The following is an 18,224-nucleotide window of genomic DNA, read 5'->3' as shown; positions in this document are numbered from 1 at the left end:
ACACAGGTCCTCTACATACACATCACAAACACAGCTCTGCTACATACACATCATTCAAACAGCTCAGCTACATACATGTCACACACAGACAGCTCTACTACATACAGTGTTGGCCAAAAGTATTGGTACCCCTGCAATTCTGTCAGATAATACCCGTGTTCTTCCAGAAAATGATTACAAGCACAAACTCTTTGGTAATATCTTCATTTATTTTGCTTGCAATGAAAAAACACAAAAGAGAATGAAAAAAAAGTCACATCATTGATCATTGTACACAAAACTCCAAAAATGGGCCGGACAGAAGTATTGGCCCCCTCAGCCTAATACTTGGTAGCACAACCTTTAGACACAATAATTGCGCACAATCGCTTCAGGTAACCAGCAATGAGTTTCTTACAAGGCTCTGCTGTAATTTTAGACCATTCTTCTTTGGCAAACTGCTCCAGGTCCCCCCTGAGATGTGAAGGGGGCCTTCTCCAAACTGCCATCAAGAGATCTCTCCTCCTCCCCCACAGGTGTTCTATGGGATTCAGGGCTGGACTCATTGCTGCCACTTTACAAGTCTCCAGGGCTTTCTCTCACCACCATTTTCTAGTGCTTTTTGAAGTGTGTTTTGGGTCAGTGTCCTGCTGGAAGACCCCTGACCTCTGAGGGAGACCCAGCTTTCTCACACTGGGCCCTACATGATGCTGCACAATGTGTTGGTCGTCTTCAGACTTCATAATGCCATGCACACGGTCAAGCAGTCCAGTGTCAGAGGCAGCAAAGCAACCCCAAACCATCAGGGACCTCCGCCATGTCTGACTGTAGGGGGCGTCTTCTTTTCTTTGAAGGCCTCTTTTTTTCCTGTAAACTCTATGTTGATGCGTTTTCCCAAAAAGCTCTACTTTTGTCTCATCTGACCAGAGAACATTGTTCCAAAACGTTTTTTTGGCTTTCTCAGGTAAGTTTTGGCAAACTCCAGCCTGACTTTTTCATGTCTCTGGGTAAGAAGTGGGGTCTTCCTGGGTCTCCTACCATACAGTCCCTTTTCATTCAGACGCCGACGGATAGTACGGGTTGACACTGTTGTGGATGACACTGTGCACGGTAGACACAGGAACATTCAGGTCTTTGGAGATGGACTTATAGCCTTGAGATTGCTCATGCTTCCTCACAATTTTTCTTCTCAAGTCCTCAGACAGTTCTTTGGTCTTCTTTCTTTTCTCCATGCTCAATGTGGTACACACAAGGACACAGGACAGAGGTTGAGTCAACTTTAATCCATTTCAACTGGCTGTGGGATTTAGTTATTGCCAGCACCTGTTAGGTGCCTCAGGTAAGTAACAGGTGCTGTTAATTACACAAATTAGAGAAGCATCACATGATTTTTCATACAGTGCCAATACTTTAGTCCACCCCCTTTTTTATGTTTGGTGTGGAATTATATCCAATTTGGCTTTTTGACAATTCTTTTTGTGGTTTTCCATTAAAGACAAATTAAATGAAGATAATAATGCCATAGAATTTGTGATTGCAATCATTTTCTGGAAGAACATGAGTATTATCTGACAGAATTGCAGGGGTGCCAATACTTATGGCCAACACTGTACATGTCACACAGACAGCTCCGCTACATACATGTCACACACAGACACATCTCTGCTACATACACATACCTCCCAACTTTTGAAGAACCGAAAGAGGGACAAAATGCGGCGCGCGTAGCGTGCTGCGGCAAATTTAGCCCCACCCACTTTTGTGTTGACTCCGCCCATTCTCATTAATTTTTCATGTGCCCGCACACAGTATAATCCTCCTACAGTCACCCGTAAATTATATGTCCCCCCTCTATCTCTCCCCCAGTTTCATATACACCCTTCATCTGCCCCCAGTTTCATGTCCCCCCTCCATCTCTGCCCCCAGTTTCATGTCCCCTCCATCTCTGCCCCCAGATTCATGTCCCTCCATCTCCGTCCCCAGATTCATGTCCCCCATCTCTGCCCCCAGTTTCATGTCCCCCCTCCATCTCTGCCCCCAGTTTCTTGTCCCCTCCATATCTGCCCCCAGATTCATGTCCCCCCATCTCTGCCCAGATTCATGTCCCTCCATCTCTGTCCCCAGATTCATGTCCCCCATATCTGCTCCCAGATTCATGTCCCCTCCATCTCTGCCCCCAGATTCATGTCTCCCAACACTGCCCCTAGATTCATGTCTCCAATCTCTGCCCCCAGATTCATGTCCCCCCTCCATCTCTGCCCCAAGATTCATGTCCCTCCATCTCTGCCACCAGATTCATGTCTCCACATCTCTGCCTCCAGATTCATGTCCCCCATCTCTGCCCCCAGATTCATGTCCCTCCATCTCTGCCACCAGATTCATGTCTCCACATCTCTGCCTCCAGATTCATGTCCCCTCCATCTCTGCCTCCAGTGTCATGCCGTCCTCTCTTTCATCTGTCCCTAGTTTCACGTTCCACCTCATTGTACACATTACACTTACCTTCTCCTCGTTCCCGCACCGCTCTCTCTCTCACACGCACAGTTGTAGACACCATGTGACGTCATCACATCGCGTCTACACAGCCAGTAGGCTGAATTGTGACAGCTCCTTGCTTCAGCCGCGTATGTGTTCAACTAAGATCTGCGTCCTCTGGACGCAGATCTGAGTTGAAATCGGGACATACCACCCTCCAACCGGGACCGCGGGACACGTCACCGGAATCGTGAATGTCCCGCAGAAATCGGGACGGTTGGGAGGTATACATACATGTCACACAGACGGCTCCGCTACATACACGTCGCACAGACAACTCCGCTACAGACACGTCACACACAGACAACTCCGCTACATACACAACGCACAAACGGCTCTGCTACATACACATCACACACAGAAGGCTCTGCAGAGACCTCTAATATCTGGTCATGTGATTTTGTGAATCCTCCCACACATGTGACATCATCAACAGGTCCTATAGCTCACTAGGATTGAAGCTATAACAGCAGGACCTGATCATGTGACTCCTTGTCTCCTCCCACACCTATGACATCATCACAGGTCCTGTGAGCAGATGGCTGCTGTACCTGAGGAGGTAAGTGCTCGCTCTCAGCCCTTCTCATACATTCAGTCTCACTCCTCGTTGCCCCCACACAATGTAACGTCCTCCTCGTGGCCCCTGCATGCTATAATGTCCCCTTCGTGGCCCCCGCACGCTATAACGTCCTACTTGTGGCCCCTACACACTATAATGTCCTACTTGTGGCCCCTACACACTATAATGTCCTACTTGTGACCCCTACACACTTTAATGTCCTTCTTGTGGCCCCCACACACTTTAATGTCCTTCTTGTGGCCCCCACACACTATAATGTCCTTTTCGTGGCCCCCACACACTATAATGTCTTCCTAGTGGCCCCCACACACTATAATGACCTACTTGTGACCCCCACACACTTTAATGTCCTTCTTGTGGTACCCACACACTTTAATGTCCTTCTTGTGGCACCCACGCTCTATAATCTCCTACTTGTGGCCCTATTGGCAGGGCCGGTTTTACGAGAGGGAAGGGGGGGGGGGGGAACTGGGCAAATGCACAAGGCCCCCGACTCCAATGGGGCCCTGGGATCCGCAGCAGCAGACCTTTGGTCTGATGCTACGGATCAGGGGAGCCCTAGTTACAAGTGTATAAGTTGCTATGCACGCAATACTATGGGCATGAAGAGAGCTTTAGTCCCTGCTCTTCAATAGATCTCTACATATAAGACTGAGCAGGACCTGTGCAGGGGTGTGGTGTAGTGAAGTTATAGCAGGTCCTCCTCTGGAGGTCACTAGCAGGGAGAGACTTCAGCCTCCCATTACAGAATTGGGAATATCTTAAAGTCCTGGTGTTCTCATGGGATTGATAGTTCAAAACCCCCTGTCGGGGCGATCCTGGATTTCCTTCAGGACGGTTTGGACAAAGGCCTGTCTCCTGCTACTCTGAAGGTGCAAGTTGCCGCTTTGTCTGCCTGTCTGGGGAGGCGCTTGTCTCAGCTTTCCCTTGTGAGCAGTTTCTTCAAGGGAGTTGTGAGGCTTAGACCATCATGTTCTGCTCTGATTCCTCAGTGGGATCTGGCCTCTGTTCTGTCGGCCTCTGTGACTCTCCTTTTGAATCTTTGGAGGAGGCGGATATAAAATTCCTTGCCTTCAAAACCATCTTTCTTTTGGCTATTACTTCTGCCAATAGGGTGGGCGAGCTTCAGGCTTTCTCTTCGGAGGAGCCCTACATTTATTTTTTTGAGGATAGGGTTCAACTGAGATTTCTCCAGGGTTCAGGCCCAAAGTGACTTCCCTTACTAACATCGATCAGTTGGTTTCCCTTCCGGTCTTTTTTCCATCTCCTTCTTCTGAGGAGGAAGTAAGACTGCTACACTTTGAATCTTGTAAGGTTCATTCGCATCTATATTGATCGCACCCGTTCTTTCAGGAGATCTGAAAACCTCCTAGTAAATATGTTCGGTAGGCTTAGAAGTATTAGGGCTTCAAAGTCTACCATTTCCAAGTGAGAAATACCCCGCATTGTGCTGCTGTTAGGACTAGGGGAAAACAGATTATCTTCATAATCAACGATTCACAGACGCTCCATCCAATCTGGCTGCAAAGAAGAAGAAGGGGCAGAAATCTCATCTCTAGATGTGCAAAGCTGGTAGAGAGCGAGCCCAAAAGACTTGTAGCTGGAATTGTAGTCAAAGGCGGCTCTACAAAGTATTGCTATAGGGGGCTGAAGACTTTTGCACGTCACACTTGTCAGATGTTTATTGGATTACAATGTTGATAACTAGAGATGAGTGAACGGCGTTCGATCGAATTGATATTCGATCGAATATCAGGCCGTTCGAGGTGTTCGATCCCAATGCATTGACCAGCGTTGATTGGCCGAATGCCCGTACACTGGCCAAACAACGCTGGTCAATGCATTCCTATAGCGAGATATAGCAGAGCCCATGTGGTTAGCTCGGCTACTCCAGACACCAGAGATGAAAGAGCTCTGCACTACACCCAACCATCCTCCAGCTACTCCTCTTGTGCTAACACGACTAGCTCAGCTTGGCTATTCCTTTGTACTACTAACACGCTCAGCTCGGCTATTCCTTAGTGTAATAGTCGAGCTGAGCATGTTAGTAGTGCTAAGGAATAGCCAAGCTGAGCGTGTTAGTCTGCTGCATATCTGCCAGCTCTCCTACATCTCCTACACACTCAGCTGGCTCTAGGGGGCAAACTCACTAAAAATTCGATTACCCTCCCACCTTCCCTGGCGCGTTTTTTGCACCAATAACTGCGCAGGGGAGGTGGGACAGGAAATACGACAATGTAGGCAGTGAAAAAAAATCGGAAAAAGGAATTGTCGGCCGGAAACAGATAACCTCCAATTTAGACGAATGGTGGATTTACCATTCGACTAATTTGGGACTGTGAACTACCATATTTTTCGGACTATAAGACGCACTGGACTATAAGACGCACCCAGGTTTTAGAGGAGAAAAATAGGGGGAAAAATTTTTCAGCCAAAAAATGGTAAAATATTTAATGTATGGGAGTTGTAGTTTTGGAACAGCTGCAAGACCACATTGACAGGTGACCCTGCAGCTGTACGGGGATGTATAGGGCGTTTTTTTGTGGGGCCAGGTGTACTTTTTAGTTATACCATTTTGGGAAATGTTTATTGCTTAGATCACCTTTTATTTAAATCAGAGGCAAAACGGTGAGAAAAACCCGGCGGTTTAGCACTTTTGATTTTGACGTTCACTGTACATAAAAATATTAGTAGAGCGGGCATTTTCACACACAGGGATACCTAATGTGTATGTTTCACAGTAATGTTATACTTTTATATGTATTCTAGGGAAAGGAGGTGAACTTTTATTTATTTTATTTTTTATTATATTTTTTTTTTTTTAAGTGTTTTTTTTTTTTTTTTTTACTATTTTATTATCCCCTGCCTAGGGGGCTTGAACCTGCAATCATTTGATTGCAAGTCCCATAGACGGCAATACAAGTGTATTGCCGTCTATGGGAGATTCTATACATTACTATCGCGGAGTGTCATAGACCAGCCGCGATAGTAATATATATCTATGACAGGCCTGGGAGCCTTCATTAGGCTCCCGGCTGTCATCGGAACAGGTCGGCTCCTACGGCCTCGCCGTGCAGGAGCCGGCCTGCATCACTAAAAGTATGGGGCCGGTGGGGACCGGCCCCGGGGCTAACTTTAAACTGCCGGGACCTGTGGAGGAGGAGCGGATTTGCAGCATGGCCGGGCTACTGCCACCACTGGTTTTCTTCAGCGGCAGGAGCGTGGCAATCTGCAGGCCCTGGCAGCTAAGACAGTCCCCGGCATCTGCTGTAATAGACTGGCGGATGCCAGGGAGTGTTTTAGCTGCCGGGGCCTGCAGTATTGTCACGCTCCTGCCGCTGCAGAAAAGCAGCAGTGGCAGTAGCGCAGCCATGCTGTAAATCCACTCCTCCCCCCACATTCGGACTATAAGACGCACCCTCATTTTCCTCCAAAATTTTGGGGGAAAAAAGTGCGTCTTATAGTCCGAAAAATACGGTATATGAATGTGAGACAGGGACAGATCTACAGGCAGGGTTAGCTAGGGATTACCTTTATTTAGGGGGGAATGTCACTCACCCAGCTCTTTGGGGCTCTATCTTGTCGGGATCCCTGTCAGCTTGCAATATGCGCGAGCTGACTTTTTCCCATAGGAATGCATTGACCAGCGTTGATTGGCCGAATGCCGGTACACTGGCCAATCAACGCTGGTCAATGCATTCCTATAGCGAGATATAGCAGAGCCCTTGCGGTTAGCCTGGCTACTCCAGACACCGGAGATGAAAGAGACATCAGAAGTAGGAGGTGGTGATAATAATGGGACTCAACTCTTCTCTTTATTCCATGGGATTCCGTGTAGTGATTACATTGTCTCATCTTCTCTCCATTCAGGTTCCTACAATATAGAATCCTCTCAGTATCTTCTATATAAGAGAATATTCCTGATTGATCCATCAAGGATGGAAAGAGACAGGAACAAGATGGCGGAAAGTCTATTAAATCTCACCCTAGAGATCATCTACCAGCTTACTGGAGAGGTGAGAGATTCTGATGATGTCATCATGACATCATTCTTATCTATAGTAATAACAGATGATATGACTGGAGAGGTGATGGACTCTGGACATGTATGTAGTGAGATTTATTAATGTGTCTCCCCATAACCAGGATTACACAGTAGTGAAGAAGACCTCTAGTGGGCGCTGTCAGACTCTTGTGTATGAAGGATATGGAGGAACCCTGAGCCCAATCCCGGGGCCTCCACCTCACCCCCTGATACAGGAGGAGATCAATGGACAGAAGATCCTAGACCTCACCCACAAGATGCTGGAGCTGCTGACTGGAGAGGTGACACTGCTGGGAATGCTGGGACATTATACAGTAACTGGAGGGGTCGGGGTGATGACTGTATCATTGTGTTGTCAGGTTCCTATAAGGTGTCAGGATGTCGCTGTCTATTTCTCCATGGAGGAGTGGGAGTATTTAGAAGGACACAAGGATCTGTACAAGGAGGTGATGATGGAGGACCAGCAGCCCCTCACATCAGCAGGTAATAGACATGACTATATACACATGGACTTCCATTATTTGTATGTACAGAATGAATTCAGTCCCTGTCTGTGTTTCCTACAGGTAGATCCAGTAAGAGGACAACACCGGAGAGATGTCCCAGTCCTCTTCTTCCACAGGATGATGATCAGGTAGATGGAGATATTCCCTATGATGTGTAGACGGGCTGTGAAGTCCTTGTGGTCAGTCTTGTTGTATCCAGCAGTATTATATGGTTATATACATGGGCGGTGTCATTGAGCCGCCATCTAATATGTTTATCCGGCTTCTCACAGACCTGCAGCTACTGTCAGGACATCTTTCATCTTCATACGGATTAATGATCTAGAACATTCTCTGTGACTTCCCCAATTGTCCGGTGACTTTTACATTATTTGTTTCCCAGATTTTCCATCAGGATAAAGATGTGAGCGACATGAATGCTATATCTATGAGAATAAAGGAAGAGCCCTATGTGAGTGGTGATGAGGAGTGTGAGGAGGACATTCCTACAGGGACCCGCCCAGGTGAGGAGTCACCACTATATAAAGCACAGAAGGGTCACTGATTCTATTCAGACATTGTTTAGACTATTTGTTCCCCGATTCAGCTAAAATACTAATAATACATGAATATAAATGTGATACCGCTATAGGGGGTAATTGTCATGGTTGTGTTATTGCCCGAGCAACCGTGCCACTGAATGCTTATTGCACCACTTTGGAAATGTGTGTAGAAAAGCTGTCCTTGGCGCTACAATGACTGACTAGGCCCTGCTTGAGGGTGTTGGTCAGCTGTACCCAAGCTAAGCTTGGCCCCAACAACTACTAGCTCTTTAAACACGAAGACCTGATAGACAGGTCAGGTGAGAGCTGAAAGAGGCTAGGGATTGGGTGTTACGGTCGGCAGGATATATTAAAAACCCCAAAAAACTAAATAATAAATGTATCCTGGGGAGCCCAATGGGCTCAGAACTGCAGGGCGTACTGGTGTGCACGAGGCCTGACAGTTAACTTTACTGCCGGGCTACTCCACCAACTAAAGCGCTTCTCTGTAACTTCTCACTGCAGAACCAAGCAGCCGCTAAATGAATACTTCACTGCTAGACTACACAACAATGACCGTGTGCTCCCAGCAGCTTACTAGGCCGCACCCACACCACAGCCCCCTGCTATGGAGTACCACAGATACCAGCCTGCCTAAGGTACCGACAGACTTTGAAACATATAACAGTGCTGGGCCAAACACACAGCTGCAGCACAAGTAACAATAAAGACTAGAGGCTAGCTAGGTGGGAATTTCCTGGGCAATTCTTGGGACAATTCTAACTAAAGCCCTACCTAGCTAAGGCAGTACTCTGCCAAACTAAGTACTGCACTGACATGCAGCATGTGGTATTTTGAGTTTTAGGCTAGAGCACCGAGCGTCCAAACCGGCCTTCTTAAATGGAGGCAAGAAGTGACCGATCAGCCCGCCCAGCTGCTTAAGCCAGATGCCGATAGGCTGACACCAGTGTCAGTCAGCAGACTGACCATGCCTATTGGCTGCAAGGGGATTAACCCCATGCATGTTGTACTGAACAGTCACAGCGGAAGAGGCTGCGACCCTGATATCAATGCCGCACCTACTGCACAGTCCTAAAACTGAGATGCTGGAGGTGGTCACCCCTAACAAAAGAATAGGTGCAGCTGCAAACAGTAGCAACTAGGATGGGATGTGCTGGAGAACTAACCGGTGCAGCACAACCACAAACACACAACAGGAATTGAGGAGAGGAAAAGTGGAGTAATGAGGAAAGGGTATCACAGAACAGGAGCAAAATAAACCTGAAGCCCTTACAAAAACTCACCAAAACAGTGATCGGCAACCAGAAATGAAGGACAGGGGTTGAGTAGAAATGTTGAGGGTAAAACAGATTCTCACACAAAACTCACACCACTTCCAATTCAGGCTCCTGAGACCATGCAACTCCCACAAAACACTCCTATCAAACTGGGCCAAGAATCCTAGTTGGTAATAACAAAAACCGGTGAGGACTGAAGTCAGCAGTCAGCCTTTTACAGATCCTGGAAAGACTTGATAGGTTGATGAGAATGTCAAACACCTGAAGCCGCATCTGCAGAGACACCCAGCCAGTTCAAGTATATACTGAGGCAGATGCCAAAGCACCAACTCAAAAGCTCAGTGGCAAAAAGAATGACCAGAAAGCCACAGGACACCGTCTCAAATCCCCAAACAAACACCACCAGAAAATACACAACAATTTTATAAAACAACTCAGGTCCTGACAGTAATAAATGTAGTATAAAATAGAACATACAGCAGGAATATGGACCTTAGATCGATGTGAATGAGGCAAATTTCTTCATCACCGGCTGTCAGTCCTCGTGAAGGGAAAGAATTTACCAGAATTATATAGCAGACTAGCAGAAGGACTCGGCTTCACACAGGTATATTTAATTTTTTTGTTTGTGTTGTGGCCATAAGCGTCATGTGATCAAGTGTATCTCAGTTTGAATATCAGTAAAAAACCTGCGATCGGTTGTTATGGAGACCTGGAGTAAAGCTGTGTGAATGTCAGCTTGTGTAATAGTGTCATCTACAGCGCCATGCCCCTTTTAGGTTGACATACAGCAGTAAAATAAATGGCTGGGGTTTTATGGAAACCTGGAGTAAAGCTTTGATGTGTGGTACTGTGTGCAGATGCGCGTATCTAATCCTCTGGTGTGTGTTACTGTGTGCTGAGCCGAATATATCTAATCCTCTGATGTGTGGTATTGTGTGCAGTGGCGTGTATCTAATCCTCTGGCGTGTGGTATTGTGTGGAGAGGCGCATATCTAATCCTCCAGAGTGGGGAACTGTGTACAGATGCACATATCTAATCCTCTGGTATGTGGAACTGTGTGCTGCCGTGTGTATCTAATCCTCTGATGTGTTTATCTCAGTTTGATTATCAGTGTTGGATTGTGCAGGTGGAGTGACCGTGTGTATGGCAGTTGGAATATGAGTGAAAGACTTGCAGGTTTGTATTGGCTAATGGGGGGTGATAAATTTGAGAGTGCTGTATCTGAGCAACGGTACATCCGAGCGAGATGCGGCCTTGTCTTAAACCTTCCTGGACACCTGAAGTATCTGTGTGCCAAATTTGGTGAAAATTGGTCCAGTCGTGTGGTCACGCATAAAGAACAGACAGAAAAATTCTTCTTCTGAATTCCTGAAGCAGATTCTACAAATGTCACTGTGTAAACCTCACCTTAGACCCCAATCACACTATGGAATCCAGACTAGAAAATCTGGTCTGTACATCAGTCACATTTCCCAGTCCGAACTCTGTCCACACACCAGGACTCCCCGTATCTTAGTGATCTATGACGCTAGGAGTCCCTGCTTCCTTGTGACTCCACAGACCCTACTACATACTGTGTGGGACAGCAGATCCGCGGTGAGTTCAGGCTGGGAAATCCAGCAGATGTGGTTTGGATTCTCTTGTGTGTATGGGGTGTAATACAGTAAGATTTATGGCATCCTACAGTATTATTCTACATAAGTGGCCATATTTAAGCAGCCATGGATTGTGTACACCTCTACAGTGACCTAGAGCAGTGGTGGCGTCTCCTGCCCCGCTTCATTACTATTCACTATCACTGACCTCCATCTCAGCACAGTGAATACTAATGAAGTAGGCCACGTTGCCGTCGTTTGCTGCCTGTGCCACTGACGTCACTTCTTCACACGGTCTGAAGCGTCTCAGGCAGCAGCAGCTCAGTGGGGAATATACTTATAAGGTTATGTTATTCAATAATAGTAACATCAGTTTTCTTCTTGTCAGATGACTGTACCAGGAGCTCAGAGGGACATCTGATATCTACAGATTATAAAGCAGAGGATCATGGGATCACCCAAGAGCCATATGAAGAACATGTCATTACCCCAGACATACCATCAGCCCTTCAGAATAAAGGTCTTTCTCCTAATCCATCACAGTCTGTTAAGCAAAATGAAAGATGCAGAAGGGGTGCTATACACCAGAGAATTTACACAGGAGAGAAGCCATATTCATGCCCAGAATGTGGGAAATGCTTCGCTCGGAAATCACATCTTCTTGAACATCAAAAATTACACACAGGGGAGAAGCCATATTCATGCCCAGAATGTGGGAAATGTTTTACTCAGAAATCTCATCTTGTTGAACATCAAACCTTTCACACAGGGGAGAAGCCATATTCATGCTCACAATGTGGGAAATATTTTACCCATAAATCAAGTCTTGTTAAACATGAAAGAACTCACAATGGGGAGAAGCCATATTCATGTCTAGAATGTGAGAAATGTTTTACTCAGAAATCAAGTCTTGTTCACCATCAAAGGATTCACACAGGGGAGAAGCCATATTCTTGCCCCGAATGTGGTAAATGTTTTACTCAGAAATCAAATCTTGTTCAACATCAAAGGATTCACACAGGGGAGAAGCCATATTCATGCCCAGAATGTGGGACATGTTTTACCTATAAATCAGAACTTGTTAAACATGAAAGAACTCACAATGGGAAGGAGCCATATTCATGTCTAGAATGTAAGAAATGTTTTACTCAGAAATCAAGTCTTGTTCACCACCAAAGGATTCACATAGGAGAGAAGCCATATTCATGTCCAGAATGTGGGACATGTTTTACTCGAAAATCAAGTCTTGTTGAACATCAAAATATTCACACAGGGGAAAAGCCATATTCATGTCCAGAATGTGGGAAATGTTTTTCCTATAAATCAGAACTTGTTAAACATGAAAGAACTCACAATGGGGAGGAGCCATATTCATGCCCAGAATGTGGGAAATGTTGTACCTCTAAATCACATCTTGTTCAACATCAAAGGATTCACACAGGAGAGAAGCCTTATTCATGCCCAGAATGTGGGAAATGTTTTGCTCAGAAATCAAATCTTATTGAACATCAAAAGATTCACACAGGAGAGAAGCCTTATTCATGCCTAGAATGTGGGAAATGTTTTACTAAGAAATCAAGTGTTGTTCAACATCAAAGGATTCACACAGGGGATAAGCGGATTGTAAATGTATTTTCAACCTGAAGTCATTATCCCATCTAGTTATTATGAAATCACTTAACTTATATTAACTATTTTTTAAGGTTAAATTATTTATTTTACTTTAACCCCTACTTGCATTCTCATGTACATGTATAGGGGAGAACGTGGGTAGTTACCACATTACCTCCTAGCAAAAAATCTGTGTCAAAAACAGCCTCACTACTCAATATATTGAAATAAAAAAGAGAAAACGCACTTACATGCCCCGGTTAGTAGAATTGTAGGAGTGATGAGATGGTGCACGGGATGTCTTCCCCCGTTGGATAGATCAAGATCCGAAGGAGTAGCAATATTCTGAGAATTCCCAGCACAAAACACTCCACGATGTCAATTTGTATAAAACTTAACTTTTATTCTGTGTCATGCTACAACCAATAAAAGAGTTTCTGCCACCATGATATGAAGATGGAAAAGGGTTCGTACCCTATCAAGCGAGCTCACAATCAGAGCCCATGGGATCACCGTGGGAGCCCAGCTGTATTTGACAGCCAGGCTACAATTGCAACTGTGGGGACAGTGATAACACCGAAACCTGCTATTTAACCCTTAAGATGATGTGGCAATTTTTCCAGGAATACGTCATTTCAGTGTGTAATATGTTGTGCTCAGCTTGTATCAGGGACAAATGCTCCAAAAACTGTTGTGCCTGTGATACCCACTTATCAGTATTTGGAGTGTGTGTCTCTGCTGACACAAGATAGGCACAACATATCGAGCCCTGAAATGGCTTATCTATGGAAAAATTGCAATTTTCACTTTTCATTATAAGCTGCGCATTCATTTCTGGAAATTAAATTAATGCAACATTGAACGGTTAAAAATGCTGACTGCACCGTCTGATAAATCCCTTCAGGGGTGTAGTTTTCAAAGGGGGGTTATGTGTCTGCCGGTTCTACAAGTGCATCTCAATAAATTAGAATATCATCAAAAAGTTTTTGTTTCTTTTTTAATAATTTAATCGAAAAAGTCATCCCCATATATTATATTGTATTATATTTTACAGTGACCCCCATATATTATATTGAGTCATTATAAACAGAGAGAACTTTTTCTTTCTGTTAATGTTAACGATTGTAATCTCAGAAAATTAAAATATTAAATAAGACCAAGTGTAAAAAAATTATATAACAGAAATGTTGGCCAAATGAAAAGTCTGTCCAGTAAATGCCCTCAATACTTGGTGGGGGCTCCATGAATGACGCCATCAATGTGACAATGTGGCCTGGAGGGATCAGCCTGTGGCACTGCAGAGCTTGTGTTATGGAAGCCCAGGTTGTATGATAGCAGACTTCAGCGCATTTCCATACATGTGGCCATAAACTGCCGCTTGGGCATACATCAGAGTGCAGATGTAAAGGAGTGCTTTGTGTTTTGTTTTGAATCTGCAAATACAACTTGGTGCCCAGAAAATCCCTCTAAATCTGTACTCCAAAAGCTAAAAAGCACAGAACTCCCCTTCTGAGCCCTGCTGTGAGCCCAAGCAGCAGTTTACACCCACATATACTACTTCTTTCTACCTGGTATAGTCCAATTAATAGTTTTAGGAGTGCAGGTCTCTGATGACACAACCTGGGTACAACGTATTGGATATGGAAATGGCAAATTACTAGAGATGAGCGAACAGTGAAATGTATGAAGTTCGATTCGAGTAGCCACTCAATACTCGACTGTTCAATCGAACATCGAACCCATTATAGTCAATGGGGAATAAATACTCGTTTAGGGGGAAACCACTGTTCGACTCAGGAGGGTCAGCAAGTCCACTATGACACCCCAGGAAATGATGCCAACACCTCTGGAATGCAACTGGGACAGCAGGCGAAGCATGCCTGGGGACATCTAACATGCCCAAGTCACTGTATTACGTCGGGATCCCTGTCAGCTTGCGATACGCTGACTTTTTCGCTTAGGAATGCATTGACCAGCGTTGACTGGCCAAATGCCATACAGAAGTACAGCATTCGGCCAATCAACGCTGGTTCTGCTGGAGGTTCATCTGTGAGGAGGCAGAGTCTAAGAATGGACCAGAATGGAGAATGCTGAGGACCGCTCTTAAACTCCGCCTCCACCGACAGAACCAGCTTTGATTGGGCGAATGCTATAGCATTCGGCCAATCAACGCTGGTCAATGCATTCCTATGCCGAGATGTAGCAGTGCTGGCCGTGCGCTCAGCATTGCTACACCGGAGATGAACCGCGCTGAACCCTGCTGCAAACTCAGCTCTGCTGCATCGGACTGCTACATTGAACACTGCTACACAGCTACATCGGCCAGCACTGCTACATTGGGCCATGCGCTCAGCTTGGCTACTCTGGAGTAGTCGAGCTCGGCCAATCAATGCTGGTCAGTGCATTCCTATGCCGAAATGTAGCAGTGCTGGCCGTGCGCTCAACACTGCTACACTGGAGATGAAGAAGAGATGAGTGTAAGCTGAACCTGCTGCCCACTCAGCTCTGCTGCATTGGACTGCTATATCGGACACTGCTACAATGTAACATCGGCCAGCACTGCTACATCGGGCCGTGCGCGCAACTTGGCTGCATCTCCGGAGTAGCCAAGCCGAGGGCACGGCCCGATGTAGCAGTGCTGGCCAATATAGCAGTGTCCAATGCAGCAGAGCTGAGTGTGCAGCAAGTTCAGCTGAACCTGCTGCACACTCAGCTCTGCTGCATCGTACTGCTACATCGGACACTGCTACACAGCTACATCGGCCAGCATTGCTACATCGGGCTGTGCCCTTACACCGCTGGTAGGGACGACAGGGAACAAGAGATTATGAATAGAGATGAACGAGTAGTGAAATATTCTATATTCGATATTTGTTTCGAGTAGCCCCTCAATATTCGACTATTCAACTGAATATCGAATCCCATTATAGTCTATGGGGAAAAAATGCTCGTTTCAGGGGGAACCACAATTCGACTCAGGAGGGTCACCAAGTCCACAATAACACCCCAGGAAATGATACCAACAACTCTGGAATACAACTGGGACAGCAGGGGAAGCATGTCTGGGAGCATCTAACACACCCAAGTCCCAGTATTACCCCACTATCACAGTCTATCCACTAGACACTTTCCACACTCAATAGAACCTCTATGAAAGTTGAAAAATACTTGGAAACTTTCTTTCCTCCACAATGGTATGGACAGAAACACAAATTTTAAGCTAAAGAAACATTAGCATGCACCCCTTTAAATCACGTTGCCCATGACAACCACAGATGGAATAGGCAATGGGAAATCCAACAGTACCCACCCTGAACTGTCATTGTTTATGTGTGTGTGATGTGGTGAGACCTCCAAAAATTACTTTTCTGGCCCTTGGGGTGAGTCCTCCAAAACTTAGCTTCAGGCCCTTCGGGTGAGGTGAGCCTTGTAGTAGCAGAGTTTTAGGCCTTTGAGGTGAATTGAGCCATGCACCAGCAGAGTTTTTGTTTTTGGCCCTTGGGTTGAATTGAGCCTTTAAAAAGCAGAGATTTAGTTTTTGGCCCTTTGGGTGAACTGAGCCTCTAACCATCAGAGTTTTTGGCGCTTTAATTTAGTTCAGCCTTGCACCAGTCGAGTTTTTTGCTCTTGGGGTGACTAGAGCCTTGCGACAGCAGAGTTTTAGTTTTTGGCCCTTGGGGGAACCCCAAAAAATAGTTTGCAGGCCCTTGGCAGGAGCCCTAAAAAAGTATTTTGCAGGCCCTTGGGGGGAGCCCTAAAAAATTATTTTGCAGGCCCTTCGGGGAGCCCTAAAAAAATATTTTGCAGGCCCTTGTGGAGAGCCCTAAAAAATTAATGTTTTTTTAAACTATTTGTTTACGGTAAAGGTGGTGGTGGTGTTGGAGGAGGAGGAGGAACTGAAGACCTGAAGCACACACATCCAACTTCATGTTGGGGTGCTTGACATTGGTGGACATGCAAATCCTGGGTCAATCCAGTGGCTGTTCATTTTGATCAGCGTCAGCTGGTCAGCTGAAGACCCTTTCTGATAGAACACTGGCAGCAGAGCAGGAAAGGACCTCCAAGGCGCAAAGCGCAAGCTTCAGCCACAAGTCCAACTTTAACACCCAATAAGTGTAGGGCACAGAGGGATCGGAGAGGACAGGGCTGTAGTTGGCCAAGTATTCCCGCAATATGCACCAATACTTGTCCCTTGTGGTGACACTAGGCCCCTCAGTGGCGGTAGTTTGGCGAGGGGGTGCCATTAAGGTGTCCCACACCTTGGAGCGTGCGCCCCTGGTTGGTGTGGACCAGATGGCAGTTGTTAACCTCTTGGAGGAACTGTCCTCTCTGCCACCGAGAGTTGATGGAAACATCTCCATCATATTTTGTACAAGTTGCATGTGGCAATCATAAATGCGACTGTCCCTCCTCTCTACCGGAATGAAAGATGATATATTATGTTTATACCGGAGGTCGACGATTGCAAAAATCCAGTATTGGTTGCTCTCCAGGATTTTGACAATGAGTTTGTCACTGGAAAAGCAGCCCAACAAGAAGTCAGCCATGTGTGCCAGGGTGTTAGTTGGCATGACTTCACTGCCCCTACTGAAAGGGTCACTGTCCATTTCCTCCTCTTCTTCCTCCCCTTCGCCCCATCTACGCTGAAGTAATGGGATGCACTGAATTTCCCTGCTAGACTCGTGTGTGACAATCATCTCATCTGCCACTTCATCCGTCATTATACGCTGAGAAGTGGACAGGAGTGTGCAGTGACTATCCTGCTGGGATGGGTCTGCTCCTATGCCCGACTCCTCAGCATGCAATGCGTTATCCCTGATGGTGATGAGGGATTCTTGCATCAAACACAGGAGCGGGATGGTTACGCTCACTAGTGTGTCGTCACAGCTGACCCTCTTGGTGGACTCCTCAAAGACGCGCAAGATCTCACATAAGTCTGCCATCCATGGTGCAGACACTGTGGGAGTTGACTTTGGGGAACCCTTGGGTTTTGGAGATGGTACTCCATCAAGGGTCTCTGCTGCTCACAGACTCTGCTCAACATGTGATACGTCGAGTTCCAGCGTGTGGGGACATCGCACAACAGTTGGTGTTCGGGCAGATGTAGGCGTTGCTGGAGGCTTCAGAGGCTAGCAGCGGCTACTGTTGGTTTATGAAAGTGGGCGCACAAGCACTGAACTTTCACCAGTAGCTCATGAACGTTGGGGTAGGTTTTTAAAAACCATTGCACCACTAAGTTGAAAATGTGGGCCAGGCATGGAACGTGTTGGAGGCTGGCAAGCTCCAGAGCCACTACCAGGTTCCGTCCATTATCGCACACGACCATGTCTGGGCCCAGGTGCAGCGGCGATAACCACATTGCTGTCTCATTGAGGAGGGCATCCCTCACCTTGGAGGCAGTGTGCTGTCTATCCCCCAAGCTATTGAGCTTGCTGACGTCTCCCCACGCCTTCTCCTACACATCATACACACAACTCTGCTACATACACATCACACACAGCTCTGCTACATACACATCACACACAGATGAATCTGCAGAAACCTCTAATA

General features: G+C 46.2%; 1 protein-coding gene across 1 annotated transcript in view; it reads left to right on the top strand.

The window, feature by feature from the left end:
• Positions 1-6,968: 6,968 nt before the first annotated feature.
• LOC142195094 (uncharacterized) overlaps positions 6,969-18,224 on the top strand; it is a 30,682-nt gene continuing 19,426 nt past the window's right edge. The window contains exons 1-4 of the mRNA XM_075264650.1: positions 6,969-7,110; positions 7,241-7,420; positions 7,499-7,618; positions 11,463-12,692. Coding sequence (XP_075120751.1) covers positions 7,033-7,110; positions 7,241-7,420; positions 7,499-7,618; positions 11,463-12,692 — 1,608 coding nt within the window. The 5' untranslated portion in view covers positions 6,969-7,032. The remainder of the gene's footprint in view (positions 7,111-7,240; positions 7,421-7,498; positions 7,619-11,462; positions 12,693-18,224) is intronic.

The sequence above is a fragment of the Leptodactylus fuscus genome, chromosome 1 (assembly GCF_031893055.1).
Source record: "Leptodactylus fuscus isolate aLepFus1 chromosome 1, aLepFus1.hap2, whole genome shotgun sequence".
Lineage (NCBI taxonomy): Eukaryota > Metazoa > Chordata > Amphibia > Anura > Leptodactylidae > Leptodactylus > Leptodactylus fuscus.
Note: the sequence above shows the minus strand (reverse complement) of the source record. Positions and strands in the feature narration are given on the sequence as shown.